The following is a 15,202-nucleotide window of genomic DNA, read 5'->3' on the forward strand; positions in this document are numbered from 1 at the left end:
AATGTTTTGCATTTGTTGTCTGTATTTGTCTTTTGTAGACAACCAGGGCCACCCAACCCCCAGGGTATGTATGGTCGTCCTCAGTTCCCTGGGCAGTGGCAGCAGGGCCCAGGTCCCCGTCGCTTCCCTCAGCCTGGCATGGAGGGTGTGGGCCCCAGCCACCACCTCAACACTCCCCTCAACATCCAGCAGGCCATGCAGCAGGGTATGGCTAACCCCCGTGGCCTGGTGCCTTGCCCTGGAGCGGAACCCATGCAGCAAAGCATGGACCCCGGAGGACCCCCACCACAGTTCATCGAGCTAAGGCACAACTCCCAGAGGCTGCCCCTGGGGCCCCAGAATCCCCAACGAGGGACCCAGCAACGGCCCCCCCTCTACATCCCCCAGCAGCAGGAAATGGCCCCCAGCCAGTTTGTTCAGCATCCAGTGCCTCAAGGTATGGACCCTCAGACAGAGGGGGTCAGAGACTCACGGCTGGGGCTACAGCAGGGTAGTATGGGTCTATTAATGCCACAGCAGAGCACTGGCTCTTCGCATCAGCAACAACAACAACAACCCCATCTCCAATCCCAGACAGGCACTCCTCAGACCCCTAACACTCTCAGCTCTCACTCTGGGCAGCAGCACCAGACCTCCACAGAGACCCAGGCTGGAGTTCCAGGGGAATCTAGTGTTGATCTTCCGGAGCCTGACCTGGAGGACCCGTTTGCCCCCAAAGGGCTAGGAGATGCCCCCGGGGATGGAGGAGTGGAAGATGAGGATGATCTGGCTCTGGATCTAGACCCTGATAAGGGTGACGACGACCTGGGTAATCTTGACAACCTGGAAACCACGGACCCACACCTAGACGACTTACTCAACAGTGATGAGTTTGACCTGCTGGCTTATACGGACCCCGAGCTGGACCAAGGGGACCCCAAGGATGTGTTCTCGGACCAGCTGCGGTTGGTGGAAGCAGAGGGTGAAACTCCAGGTACCTCTGGGGCTCAGGACAACCAAGTGGAACAGAAACCAAAAGTTGAGCAAAACCCAACCCCAAACACAGGGGGCTCCATGAACTCCTCAACTCTCCATCCGTCCTCCTCTGAGTCTGCCGTCACCTCCAGGATAAAGCTGGAGCCAGGTCAAGCTGTGGTGAAGGATGAGATGGGAGATGCTGTCTCCATGCTCCTTCAAACAAACAAACCCTCCACTCAACCAGAGAACCAGGGTGCTTCACTGAGCTCTGTGCGGTTAGGAGGGCTCCCATACCCTCTGCCGGGTCAGGCTGATTCATTATCCTCCCTGGGGGAGGACCCCCTGGCGCTACCCGACGGAGGGGGACAGCACTCCCCTGCCGTGGATCTAGACAAAGTTGAGAGCTCCCTGGAAGCCAGCGAGCTTCCCTTGCTGATCCAGGACCTGCTGGAGCACGAGAAGAAGGAGCTCCAGAAACAACAGCAGCAGCAACAGCAGCAGCTCAGCTCCCTCCACCAGGGGGCGATGGGGGGGCATATGGTAGGCCACCCCAACCCCCAGGGGGGTCCTGGACATATCATGCTGCCCCAGCACCACCGCCCCCCACCCCAGAGCATGATGGGACTGCCAGGTATGGTGCCACGCCCTCCACACCTTTTGCAGCAGCAAAGACTCATGGGACAACCTGGGATAACGCCGCAGCACATGGCTGCCATGGCTCAGCAACAAGGAGTGATGAGGGTGGGGCAGCCTGGTGGCATTCACCCAGGACTCAACCCTCAGCCGCAGCAGATTGTCAAACAGTCAGCTCTGGCTAATAACTTCTTCCCTGATAAAGGTAAATACATATGAGTTCTTGAGATTGTTTGAACATGACTCTTGTTTGAATCATGACACTTGTTTGAATCATGACGCTTTCCTTTCATATATTTGACCTGGTGTTTCTGCTTGCTCACAGATCTAGACAAGTTTGTGACGGACGACATCATGGATCCCATCGCCAAGGCGAAGATGGTGGCACTGAAGGGCATCAAGAGAGTTTTGGCACAGGACCCAATGGGGGTTCCCTCCGGCATCAACAGGCAACAGGTCTCTCTGTTGGCCCAGAGACTAGCTTCAGCGCCAGGAACAGGAGACCCTCAGGGTCAACTCGCATCTGGCCCATCTAAGGTACAGTGTCACTTGTCCAAACATAACCAGGACAATATGTGTTCATAATATTTATTTTGTAAAGCAGATCAATTGCTATGGGATCTTCAAAACACAATCACTTGATTAGTTGATTTGATATATTTTGAGTACTTTTTATTTTCAGGAAGGGGAATGCAGTGACCCAACACAATCAAGACCCAACCCTCCCCAGTTTGTACAAGGGATCATCAGTAAGTTCTACAAGTGTTTAATCTTTCTAGTACTTAAATGTATTTCAGTTAGTTGATGTAGTCCAGTGTTTCCCATACCTCTCCTTGAGTACCCCCAGCCATTGCACATATTTGATATATTCCAGTGCAAGCCAACCTGATTTGAATTGGTCAACTAATCACCCCCTGTTCTCCCTACCAGACGATGCAGAGCAGCACCAGTATGAAGAGTGGCTCCTGCACACCCAGCAGCTGCTGCAGATGCAGCTGAAGTTCCTGGAGGAGCAGATCGGAGCTCACCGCAAGTCCCGCAAGGCTCTGTGTGCCAAGCAGCGCACTGCCAAGAAGGCCGGCCGTGAGTTCGCCGAGGCTGACGCAGAGAAACTGAAACTGGTCACTGAGGAGCAAAGCAAGATCCAGAAACAGCTGGACCAGGTGGGGAAGAAACTCTGAAAATCCTTACCCTCTTCATCCATCCACCAACCCTCATGTTTCCAGTCTGAAGATGGTATTAGGCACCTGTTAACCCGTGTATCTCTTGCTGTGATTCAGGTGCGAAAGCAGCAGAAGGAACACACCAACTTGATTGCAGAGTACAGAAGCAAGCAGCAGCAGCACCAGCAGTGCTCTGGTCTCCTGGCTCCAGGGCCCCCTACTCAGGGGCCCCACAGTCTCTCCAAAATGCCTGGGCAGATGATGGGCCAGCAAGGGGCTCCTGTGATAAGCCAACCTCCAGGAATCATGCCCCAGGGAGGTATGCCCATCCGAATGCCCCCACAGGGGCAGCCGTTCCTGGGAGGAGGCCAGCACCTTGGAACTCTGCGAGTTAGACCTCCTGGTCCTCCTGGTGGTCCACCCGCATCATTCTTCCCCCAGGGTCCAGGAGGAGTCCAAGGAGCAGACCCAAGACTTCTCCAGGAGAGACAACACAGGATGCAGATAATTCAGAAACTACAACAGCAGCAGCAACAACAGGCGATGATGCAAGGCCAGCAGCCCATGCCACATCCAGGTGGCCAAGCAGGTATGTTGCCACAATCACAGCCAGCCATCATGGGTAACCCTCTGATGGGTCAACAACCAAACCTCCAACAGGGAATGATGCCCAACCAGGCCATGTTGCCCCAGATTCCAGTACCAGGCCAGGCTGTGCCCCAGCCACCGCAGACACTGATGGGAGGGCAGCCTATGAACCAGCCTTTAGGCATGACGGGGGCCCAGACAGGTATACAGCAGCAACAGAGGCCTCAGCTCATGATGGGTGAGCAGGGAGTAGTGGGACCCCCTCAGCTCCACGGACTCAGAGGACCTGGCCAGGCCCAGCTCACACCTCAACAACAACAAATCCTGGCTCAGCGCATGTTGGCGCAGCAGCAACTGAAGCTACAGCAGCAGCAACAAGTGGCACAACAACAGCTCATTCAACCACCACCACAGGGCTTCATCAGCCAACCCAACCAGTCTCAAGACTCCCAGGGAGGACTCCCTCAACCTGCCACCCCAGGTCAAATGGGCACTTCTCCAGCTTCAGCAGGGGGGAGCACTCGGGTCACCCCTCAACCAGCTGAGGTGCTGCAGCAGGGGGAGGGTGGCATCCTTAGTCCTATTTCTAGGACCCCTCCACAGCAGGGTGGACCTGGACCTTCAATCCCGGGCCAGATGACCCAACCAGGGGCTTCTGGAGAGCAACAGGTGGCAGTGGGACAACAGCAACAGTACATGGCCCAGCAGCTGCAGCCGGCATTACAGCAACAACAACCTCCTCAAAATACTCAAGCTGGACTTCAACAGCAAGCTAGTTACCAACAGGTTGGCATGCATCCCCAAGTACAACAGCAACAACCACAGCAGCAACAGCAGCTTCATCAACAAACGTCTTTACAGCGACAGAGTTCCCTCAATGCTGATCCCTCAAAGTCTGGTTTGGTCACCGTCAAGCAGGAAGGACAGCAGATGTGTTTCATGGCCCAACAACAACAGCAACAACGACAACAACAGTTACAACAACATAATCTTATGCAGCAAGCCCAAGACCCAATTGGACAACAGCAGCAACAACAACAACATGACAGTATGGGCCAGATGCAGAATGTGATAGGTCAACAGAACCACCCTGGTCAGCCTCAACCTGTCCCTGGTATGCCAGGCCATCCTAGTCCCCAGCAACAGGCCCTCATGGCACAGCAGGCCCAGCAGCAAAAGCAGCAGGCCATGATGGGCATGCTGAGAACCCAGCAGCAGGTCATGCCTGGCCAGAGGCCTGGAGTTCCACCCGGTCAGATACGCACCCCAGTCAACATCCAGGCTATCATAGCCCAGAACCCCCAGCTCCGACACCTCACCCCCAACCAGCAGATCCAGCACATCCAGGCCATGATCCAACAGCGCCAGCTCCAACTGCAGCAACAACAACAGGGCCAGATGATGAGGCTCCAGGTGTGTCAGGGACAGTCAGGGCAGATGAGGCCCCAGGGGCCCCCTGGTCTGGGGCAGCAGGTGGGACAGATCCAGAGAATGCCTGGAGGTCTGGAGGCCCAGCAGATGCACTATGGAGGAGCTCTGGGGAAACCAGGGGGATTGGGCTCCACGCAACAACCAGGGATGATAGCCCCCGGCCAACCACCAGGCGTGGTGACTCCTCAGCTGCAGCAGCAAGGGATCATGGGACCTGTAGTCCAACAGCAGCAGCCAGGAGCCTCACCTCAGTACGCCTTGAGTGTCCAACAGCAGCAGATGATGCAGCAACAGGCCCAACAACACCAGATGAGAGGCCAGCTGCCCATGACTCGCTCCCCCATGGGTCAGGTACGTGGTGGGCCCCCCCAAGGCTGCCAGATCAGGCCCGTGTCTCCCCGTCAACCCCTGGCCAACTCCCCAGGAGACCCCCAGCGGCACGCCATGACACAGGGGTTGGGGATGCGTCAACCCAACCCAAACCAAGTCATGCAACACCAGCAACAACAGCTCCACATGGCTCAAAAATGTTTCCAGGGCTCTCCCTCCCACGCAGGCTCCCCAGCAGGATCCTCAGTCCAGAAACCAGAAGCAGGCATGAGCCCAGCTACCCCAGGCACGCCACACTCCACCCACGTTGCCTCTCCGTCTGTAACCGACGGGGCAGCTGGGAAACGTAGTCCTTACAGTCAGAGCAAGCCCTCTCCTCTCAGGTCGCCTGGAGCATCCAAGAGTCCCCTGGACTACCCTGGTCTTAAGGCCGAAAGTGGCGACACAACCCAGAGTCAAGTCCCCCCGAATAGACTTTCGCCTCAGAAGGGCGAGAATGGACTGCAACAGCATCCACAACAGGGCTCAGTGAACCAGGGTGGTCCTCAACCTCCACCAGGCTCCAGAGAGGGAACTCTGTGTAAGATGACCCTACAGAACATCAAACAGGAGCCCAGAGAGTTGACTTGTGACGGGGAAGGAAGTAGTGGTCCTCACTCTGGGGCCATCAAAAGGGAGGTGACTGGGGAGCCGGTTGGAGGGTTTGGTAACAATGGTCCTGGACTAGGAGGGGACCCTGGACCCCACGTCCCTAGGACTGAGACAGGACAACAGCTACTGCAGAAGCTTCTGAGGACCAAGAATTTGCAGCTGGCCGCTCAGAGGCCCTCTGAGGGCATCCACAATGAGATAAACGGTCACATAAACAGCAAGCTGGCCATGCTGGAGCAGAAACTACAGGGGACTCCACGCAATATGGAGGTGAGTCGGATATATCCTGTCCGTTACAGATGTCTGTCTTCTCCATGTTGAAAACTAGTAGGTACTAGTCATAGAAATGGACTTAAGCCCTATTTGGACAGGTTTAGTTTTACTGGGGGAGGTCGGGTAATGTAATTACTTTCACAAAAGACTACATCTGTAAATTTTGTCCGGTCAGAATCTGCCATGTCAGTCATTTTTACCTGGCATGGAGGTTATTATTCCCCCAAAAAGCTGCTGTTTTTCATCAAACGCCAAGGTCATTATCCCGTCCCTGTGTTTTGAGGAATATTAGAGTTTAAACGGTGTTGCACACAATTTGGGTAAGAACGTGGGAACAAATTGATGCTTAAAACAGTGCCATGGATGCCTACAGATCTACTTCTATTTTAAAAGTTGAAGTGGATGAATTTGTGCCAATGAATTGCTTCATTGCTTTTGTTTGTCTCAGGATCTGCAGTCCATCACAAAGAGGGCTCCTGTTGCCAAGGCAAAGCGATCCAACAAGCCTGGAGAACGAGCACCCCAGTCCCGTAAGAAGAAGAAAGAGGAGATTGGGAAGAGCACTGAGGCCCTGATGAAACAACTGAAACAGGTAACACCTTTTCTCACTGAAACGTAGTGTGACACTTGAATTTAATGAAAGGGTGGAACTGTATATATTTTTGTTCAATTAATGTGTGATGAAAAGCATTATAGAAAAAACTACTTTATTTACACAGTACATGTTTGGTAGGATGCCACTGTTGACAGTAATACCTAATGTGGCTTGTTTTGTTGCTGTGACAAAAACGTAACACTTTTGTCATTCTTTTCTTCCAGGGCCTTTCTCTCCTTCCCCTGATGGAGCCCTCCATCACTGCCAGTCTGGACCTGTTCGCCCCCTTCGGCAGCAGCCCAGCCAACGGAAAGGCCCAGCTCAAGGGCTCCTTTGGAAATGCGTTACTGGGGAACATCCCAGACTACTACTCTCAGCTGCTCACCAAGGTATGTTCCGTTAAGCAACCTGATGTGTACAGCATGGACTTACTGTTGTGGTCCAAATTTCCAGCTGCATATTGCTCTTGATGCAGGAGTATTAGTGTGTATACTGAACAAAACTATAAAAGCAACATGCAACAATTTCAACGATTTTACTGAGTTACAGTTTATAAAAGGAAATCAGTCAATTTAAATAAATAAATTAGATCCTAATCAATGGATTTCACATGACTTGGCAGGGGCAGAGTGCATGGCTGGGCCTGGGAGGGCCCTACCGCTGGGGAGCTATGCCCAGCCAATCAGAATGAGTTTTTTCCCACAAGGGCTTTATTACAGACAAGAAATACTCCTCAGTTTCATCAGCTGTCTGGGTAGCTGGTTCCAGACGATCCCGCAGGTGAAGAAGATGGATGTGGAGGTCCTGGGCTGGCGTGGTTACGCGTGGTCTGCGGGTTGTGAGGCCTGTTGGATGTACTGCCAAATTCTCTAAAATGATGTTGGAGGAAATGAACATTTCTGGGATCTTTTATTTCATCTCATAAAACATGGGACCTACACTTTACATGTTGTGTTTCTATTTTTGTTCAGTATGTATTCACTCACCCAGCAACTGAGTTTAAGAATATGTGCATATGACAACAAGCACTTTTATTGCTCTCAATTATCCCACTGTCAACTGTGTAACCTTGGCTAACCCTATATCCTAACAGAGTAACCTTAGTAATCCACCGACACCTCCGTCTTCCCTGCCCCCCACACCACCCCCCTCGGTGCAGCACAAATTGCTCAACGGGGCTACAGCTGTGGAGGAGCTGACTGAGGAACAGGAAACGGAGGACACTATGGGTAAGAAGAGGCTTTTATTTATTTTTATTAAAAATAAAATCACACTTAGTCTCCCTTCTGAACGTCTGTGGGGTTTTGTACAGCCACCCCAAAATTCAGGTAGTGAATTGTGTAATCTAAATCCCTCAGCAATTTTGTGTTCCCATCCGGCTTGAAGGACCAATGTAAGGATTTTGTAGAGTGCAGTCCGACTTGATGAGCAGCTGAACAGTATGTTAATAGTTGTATCTCCTATAATTTCCCTGTAGATTCTGTGACTGAGGAGGTGAAGAGTGTGGATATTTTAGCTGCGCTCCCCACCCCACCTCACAACCAGAACGAGGACATCAGGTATGATACAGAGCCTGTCTGAATCCTGCGTCTCTGCGTGACATGTAGCGTATCAGTGACGGCTGTGTTAGTGATTTAAAGCGTTTTGAAGGAGGATGGGTGAAAATACATTTGAGAAAATAACTTCTTAAATAGCCTAAGCCAATGGGATGACATGCTTTATTGGGATCACATTGCTGTTACTGTTTTAAACTTTCCCTCAATATTTTGAGGGCGACCATCCTCCTCTACTTCTCTGCCACGTATATTACCTCCCATAATATTACCCAGTGTGGCCTTTAGACTGACCAACTGTATTTTCCAGGATGGAGAGCATCAATTTTGCTCTCAATACTAAAAAAGTACTCCAATAATAATGAATAGTTATTTAGTATGACGTAAATCTCAGACATGACCTTCCCTGTATCTTTCAGGATGGAAAGTGATGAGGACAGTGATGCTCCAGATAGTATTGTCCCAGCGTCCTCTCCTGAGTGTGACTTAGGTGACGAGGCGCTACGCTTCCCTCGCTTCCGAGAACCCAAGGAGGAGGAGATGGAGAGAACCATCTCCCCTACCATACCACTCATCCCCCGCACTGCCATCCCTGGTAGGACCACTATACAGGCATAAAAAATATATTTGTTGAAAATGCACTTATTGTAGGTGATTCTTGAGCATCTAAGAGCATTGCTCAATAACTAAAATACTTTAAAATGTACATAAAACAAATATTTGTTTTATCACTTCTGAAATAACTTACTTGTGGATTCATTCTGTCTTGCCAGTCCACGTCACCTTTTTTCTGTCCTTGTCCAGTGTTTCCAGAGAAGCCGTTTGAAGCAGCTGATGGCAAGGCGGTGTCTACAACCAACCCCTGGGACAAAGCCAAGAGCAACGAGGTTGCTGTGACCTTCACACTGTCCTCCGCTGCAGCCAAGGTACCGAGCTAACCCCCTTCCATCCTTACACCCCTTTCCTACCCACTCTCACTTTCACTTCAACCCCTCTCCTATCTAGACTGGTCCCAGATCAGTTTGTGCTGTCTTGCCAACTCCTATGGTAATTGTTGCATCATGTTTGGCAATATGACACAAACCGATGTGGCACCAGGCGATCACCTGCCTGAACTGAACCATGAGCTGTGTCTCATTGAAAACAACCAAGATCTTGAACGATTGGTTGACGTATATTTCTCTAGAATCTGAACCATGTGATGGTGGTGGTGGCTCAGCTGCTGCACATACGGATGCCTGGTTCCTATGAGGTAGCTTTCTCTCCCAGCCCAGGCAGGGCAGGAGCCTCAGGACCCGGCAAAGAACCCGTACAACAAGGTACTGGACCTCCAGTTGACTTGTATTATATTTATCTTCACACTTAAAAAGTCCCAAATATAATGTAGATACAATGTTGTTACCTACTAAATATTGATCTAACCAGAAACCTAAGGTTTAGTGAGGAGGATAAGCTCATCCTGAGTTTAACGTTTCTACAGGTTGAATTTACCCCGTCTTACTTTGGAGAACATGGTTAGCTAGATAAATGTATTGGAGAAACAGAACATGAAATGGTCAGATACATTTATTGATAAAACCAATCATGGTAACAGTGAAGTCTCCCCTCAGGTGCCCTGTGTGTGAAGACTGGTGGTATAGAAGGTAGTTCACCCAGCCAGAATGCAGAGTGGCTGAGACAGTTTGATATTTCTCTGCCAGGCTGCACTCTGAAGAAACAGGTGGACATCCTCTCACTCATCAAACAGGTACGTCCCACTGCATTCTATTTATTTCAGGAATGGGATATTTCCTGATTAATCAGAAAGGCTTACTTTTTTATATTTATTCTCCAATAATATAGAATCAATCAATCACATGTATTTATAAAGCTATACAGAAACCCAGCCCAAAACGCCAAACAGCAAGCAATGCAAATGTAGAAGAACGGTGGCTAGGGACAACTCCCTAGGAACCTAGGAAGGAACCTAGGAAGAAGCCTAGAGAGGAACCAGGCTTTGAGGGGTGGCCAGTCCTCTTCTGGCTGTGCCGGGTGGAGATTATGACAGAATATGGCCAAGATGTTCAAATGTTGATAGATGACCAGCAGGGTCAAATAATAATGATCACAGTGGTTGTAGAGGGGGAAACAGGTCAGCGCCTCAGGAGTAAATGTCAGTTGGTTTTTCATAGCCGAGCATTCGGAGTTTGAGACAGCAGGTGCGTGCGTTAGAGAGATTAGAAAACAGCAGGTCTGGGAGGTCAGGTTGTGCAGACTTGGGACAATTGAGTCTGCAGACCTATCGCTACGCCAACATCCTGATCACATCCCTGTACAGTCTCCCTATGATATAACCTTGTATATTTATGATGTAGCTATATTTAAACAAGGCCAGAGGAGGTGTGGTATATGACCAATATACCACGGCTAAGGGCTGTTCTTAAGCACGACGCAACGCGGAGTGCCTTAATGCTATTATAAACTGGTTACCAACATAATTAGAACAGTAAAAATGTTTTGTCATACCTGTGGTATATGGTCTGATATACCACGGCTGTCAGCCAATCAGCATTCAGGGCTTGAAATACCCAGTTTATAATTATCATTATATTTTAGCTCAAATATTTTAATAGTATGCTCATATAAATCTGTGCTTGTCTATACTTAACATTCCAAAAATGACCCTTTATCCCTTATTATGTAAAATCCTTTGAGCATCTGGAAATAGCTATATACAGTGTCTTGCAAAAGTATTCACCGCGTTTTTTCCTATTTTGTTGCATTACAGCCTGTAATTTTATGATTTTTACGTAATGGACATACGCAAAATAGTCCAAATTGGTGAAGTGAAATTTTTAAAAAAGTACTTATTTAAAAAATAAATAAAAGGAAAAGTGGTGTGTGCATTTGTATTCACCCCTTTGCTATGAAGCGCCTAAATAAGATCTGGTGCAACCAGTTACCTTCAGAAGTCACATAATTAGTTAGATGAAGTTCACCTGTGTGTAATCTAAGTGTCATATGATCTCAGTGTATATATACACCTGTTCTGAAAGGCCCCAGAGTCTGCAACACTACTAAGCAAGGGGCACCACCAAGCAAGCGGCACCATGAAGACCCAAGTAGCTCTCCAAACAGGTCAAGGACAAAGTTGTGAAGAGGTACAGATCAGGGTTGGGTTATAAAAAAATATCAGAAACTTTGAACATCCTACAGAGCACCGTTAAATCCATTATTAAAAAATGAAAAGAATATGGCACCACAACAAACCTGCCAAAAGAGGGCTGCCCACCAAAACTCACGGACCAGGCAAGGAGGGCATTAATCAGAGGGGCAACAAAGAGACCAAAGATAACCCTGAAAGAGCTGCAAAGCTCCACAGCAGAGATTGGAGTATCTGTCCATAGGACCAATTTAAGCTGTTCACTTCACAGAGCTGGGCTTTACGGAAGAGTGGCCAGAAAAAGAAAAAGTAAGCAAACACATTTGGTGTTTGCCAAAAAGGCATATGGGAGGCTCCCCAAACATATGTAAGAAGGTACTCTGGTCAGATGAGACTAAAATTGAGCTTTTTGGCCATTAAGGAAAACGCTATGTCTGGCCCAGACCCAACATCTCATCACCTCGAGTTTTCTATCCCTACAGTGAATCAACCTGATGGCAGCATCATGCTGTGGGGATGTTTTTCATCGGCAGGGACTGGTAAACTGGTCAGGATTGAAGGAATGTTTGATGGTGCTAAATACAGGGAAGTTCTTGAGGGAAACCTGTTTCAGTCTTCCAGAGATTTGAGACTGGGACGGAGGTTCACCTTCCAGCAGGACAATGACCCTAAGCATACTGCTAAAGCAATACTCGAGTTCCATGTCTTGGAATGGCCTAGTCAAAGCGCAGACCTTAATCCAATTGAGAATCTGTGCTATGACTTAAATATTGCTGTACACCAGCGGAACCCATCCAACTGGAGAAGTTTGCCTTGAAGAATGGGCAAAAATTGCAGTGGAAAGATGTGCCAAGCTTAGAGACACAGCCCAAGAAACTTGCAGCTGTGATTGCTGCAAAAGGTGACTCTACAAAGTATTGACTTTGGGGGGATGAATAGCTATGTACGCTCAAGTTTTCTGTTTTTTGTCTTTTTTTTGTTTTCACAATAAAAAATTATTTTGCATCTTCAAAGTGGTAGGCATGTTGTGTAAATCAAATGATACAAAATTCCCCAAAATCCAGGTTGCAAGGCAACAACATAGGAAAAAAGCCATTGTAAATCCAATCAATTACTATTAGTCTGGTTAGCTGGAGACCTTTGCACATGGCTTTCTTTTTGTCAGTGACCTGGAGATGATCACTAAAAACACTTTAATTTCTCTCTCAGGAGTTGCCGGAGCAGGAGGACAAACCGGTTCAGCACTGTTATACAACTAATGTGTCTGACCTGGATGTACGCCACCTTCCTGTCATCCCTGTTGAAGACTCCCCGCCCTCCTCTCCTTCTCCTCCACCACCTGCCCCTGCTCTTACTAGTGAGCCTGAGACTGAGCCTCCAACCCAGCCAGCATCCCCCTCCACCACCCAGCCAGCATCTCCCTCTCAAGCTCCCTCCAGCCCTGCTCAGACCACCATTCAGGTCAAAACAGAGCCTGCCACCACCCCTGTTCAGATCAAAATAGAGCCTGACGCTGAAGCCATCCTTCCTCCTGATGCTAGTGCTGAGGCAGACTATGATGCCAAGTCTGCTGATCAGCCAGCCCCCCAGGACATCCCCTCCTCCCCAACCCCCAGCCTGGAGGTGACCTCCCCCAAGGTGAAGCACCGCAGCAGGCCCCTCTCCCCCGACCCTGAGGAGATGGTGGTCCGGCCCAAGGTGAAAAAGTGGAAGGGCCTCCGCTGGAAGCGTCTCCAGATCGTCATCACCATCCGTAAAGGAGGTTCCAAGAAGGAGAGCAGCCGCGGGGTCTCAGAGCTCATGGAGCGTCTCCGCATCACCCTGAGACCTGACAAGCTGCCCCGGGACAAACGCAAGTGCTGCTTCTGCCATGAGGAGGGCGACGGCGCCACAGACGGCCCCGCCAGGCTCCTCAACATCGATGTGGACCTGTGGGTTCATCTCAACTGCGCCCTGTGGAGCACGGAGGTGTACGAGACGCAGGGAGGCGCGCTGATGAACGTAGAAATGGCGTTGAGGCGCGGTCTCCGCACCCGCTGTGCCTGCTGCCAGAAGACTGGTGCTACCAACAGCTGCAACCGCCTGCGCTGCCCCAACGTCTACCACTTCACCTGCGGCATCCGGGCCCGCTGCATGTTCTTCAGGGACAAGACCATGCTGTGCACCCAACACAAACTGAAAGGACCCAGCGAGGAGGAGCTGACGGGCTTCGCCGTGTTCCGGCGCGTTTACATCGAGAGAGACGAGGTCAAGCAGATCGCCAGTATCTTACAACGCGGCGACCGCATCCACCTGTTCCGCGTAGGTGGCCTCATCTTCCACGCCGTAGGTCAGCTGCTGCCGTCTCAGATGCAAGCCTTCCACTCCCCGACCGCCATCTTCCCCGTGGGCTTCGAGGCTACCAGGATCTACTGGAGCACGCGGGTGCCTAATCGCCGGTGTCGGTATCGTTGCCGTATCAGCGAGACGGAGGGAAGGCCGATGTTCGAGGTACGGGTGCTGGAGCATGGACAGGAGGACCTGCACTACCGCGACACCAGCCCAGAAGGTACATTCTTAAAGTCTATCCCCACACTCTGCTCTCGCTGCCCTCTGTTGAAATGTGTAGTCACAGAACTGACCACAGTTCAGGTTCATATGTCTAAATTGCCTTTTAATTCAGAATTTCATTGCAATCCCAGCCATTTCGGTAATTTAAATGAAATTGACTCCACCTCTGCTATTTACTAATCTGGTCTGTAACCATGTCCTGTGTTTCCTCTAGGTATCTGGGACAGAGTGGTTCAGTCTGTAGCTAAGCTGAGAGAAGAGTCTGCCATGCTGAAACTGTTCACTGATCACGTTAAGGCAGAGGAGATGTACGGCCTCACTGTCCACGCCGTGCTGCGCATCACTGAGTCGGTAAGAAGTCCTAAGGGAAAGCGGCATCGCCATTTAGTTTTTCCCCTCTGCTTTCATTTGTTTCCATAATATCAATGTCTGTGTCTCCAATGTCACCCTATTAAGCCATACAGTGCCCTACTTTGAGTCCTTTCGACCAGAGTCACCAAGGACTTTGGTTAACAGTAGTGAACTGTAGAGGAAATAAGGTTTAATCTGAGAGATAGACAATGTTAGTTCATCGTTAACTTCACTAACATCCTGTGTGTTACATTATCAGTTGCCTGGAGTGGAGAACTGCCAGAACTATGTGTTCCGTTATGGTCGCCACCCTCTGATGGAGCTGCCCCTCATGATCAACCCCACTGGCTGCGCCCGTTCCGAACCCAAGATCCTCACACACTGCAAGAGGTAAGAATGCAGTATAGTCCTCCACAGATTGTTATTGTACTGTAGAGAGAAACTGCAGGTAGGATCAAGATCCTCTTGCACTGCAAGATGTAAGACTGCAATATACTATTCCAAATAGATCTATAGTAATAGTTCTATTATAAACTGGGTGGTTCGAGACCTGAATGCTGATTGGCCGAAAGCCGTGGTATATCAGACCGTATACTGCGGGTAGGACAAAAAATGTACAGTGCATTCAGAAAGTATTTATACCTCTTCCCCTTTCACTCATTTTGTTACGTTACAGCCTTATTCTAAAACGGATCAACATTTACAAAATATCATCAGTTCACACACACACAATACCCCATAATGACAAAGCGAAATGTTTTTTTTGTGCAAATTTATAAAAAAGAAACATACCTTATTTACATAAGTATTCAGACCCTTTGCCATGAGACTCGAAATTGAGCTCAGGTGCATCCTGTTTCCATTGATCATCCTTGATGTTTCTACAACTTGATTGGAGTCCACCGGTGGTAAATTCAATTCATTGGACATGATTTGGAAAGGCAAACACCTGTCTATATAAGGTCCCACAGTTGACAGTGCATGT

General features: G+C 49.6%; 1 protein-coding gene across 1 annotated transcript in view; it reads left to right on the top strand.

Moving 5' to 3' along the window:
• The window catches only part of LOC124032266 (histone-lysine N-methyltransferase 2D-like), a 46,984-nt gene that overhangs the window by 26,548 nt on the left and 5,234 nt on the right, over positions 1-15,202 (top strand). Inside the window, 16 exon segments of the mRNA XM_046344529.1 lie at positions 39-1,795; positions 1,916-2,127; positions 2,273-2,339; positions 2,521-2,753; positions 2,871-6,023; positions 6,475-6,618; positions 6,846-7,010; positions 7,715-7,850; positions 8,099-8,180; positions 8,594-8,769; positions 8,979-9,100; positions 9,361-9,493; positions 9,785-9,921; positions 12,526-13,864; positions 14,081-14,217; positions 14,477-14,607. Coding sequence (XP_046200485.1) covers positions 39-1,795; positions 1,916-2,127; positions 2,273-2,339; positions 2,521-2,753; positions 2,871-6,023; positions 6,475-6,618; positions 6,846-7,010; positions 7,715-7,850; positions 8,099-8,180; positions 8,594-8,769; positions 8,979-9,100; positions 9,361-9,493; positions 9,785-9,921; positions 12,526-13,864; positions 14,081-14,217; positions 14,477-14,607 — 8,124 coding nt within the window.

This window comes from Oncorhynchus gorbuscha, linkage group LG03 (genome assembly GCF_021184085.1).
Source record: "Oncorhynchus gorbuscha isolate QuinsamMale2020 ecotype Even-year linkage group LG03, OgorEven_v1.0, whole genome shotgun sequence".
Lineage (NCBI taxonomy): Eukaryota > Metazoa > Chordata > Actinopteri > Salmoniformes > Salmonidae > Oncorhynchus > Oncorhynchus gorbuscha.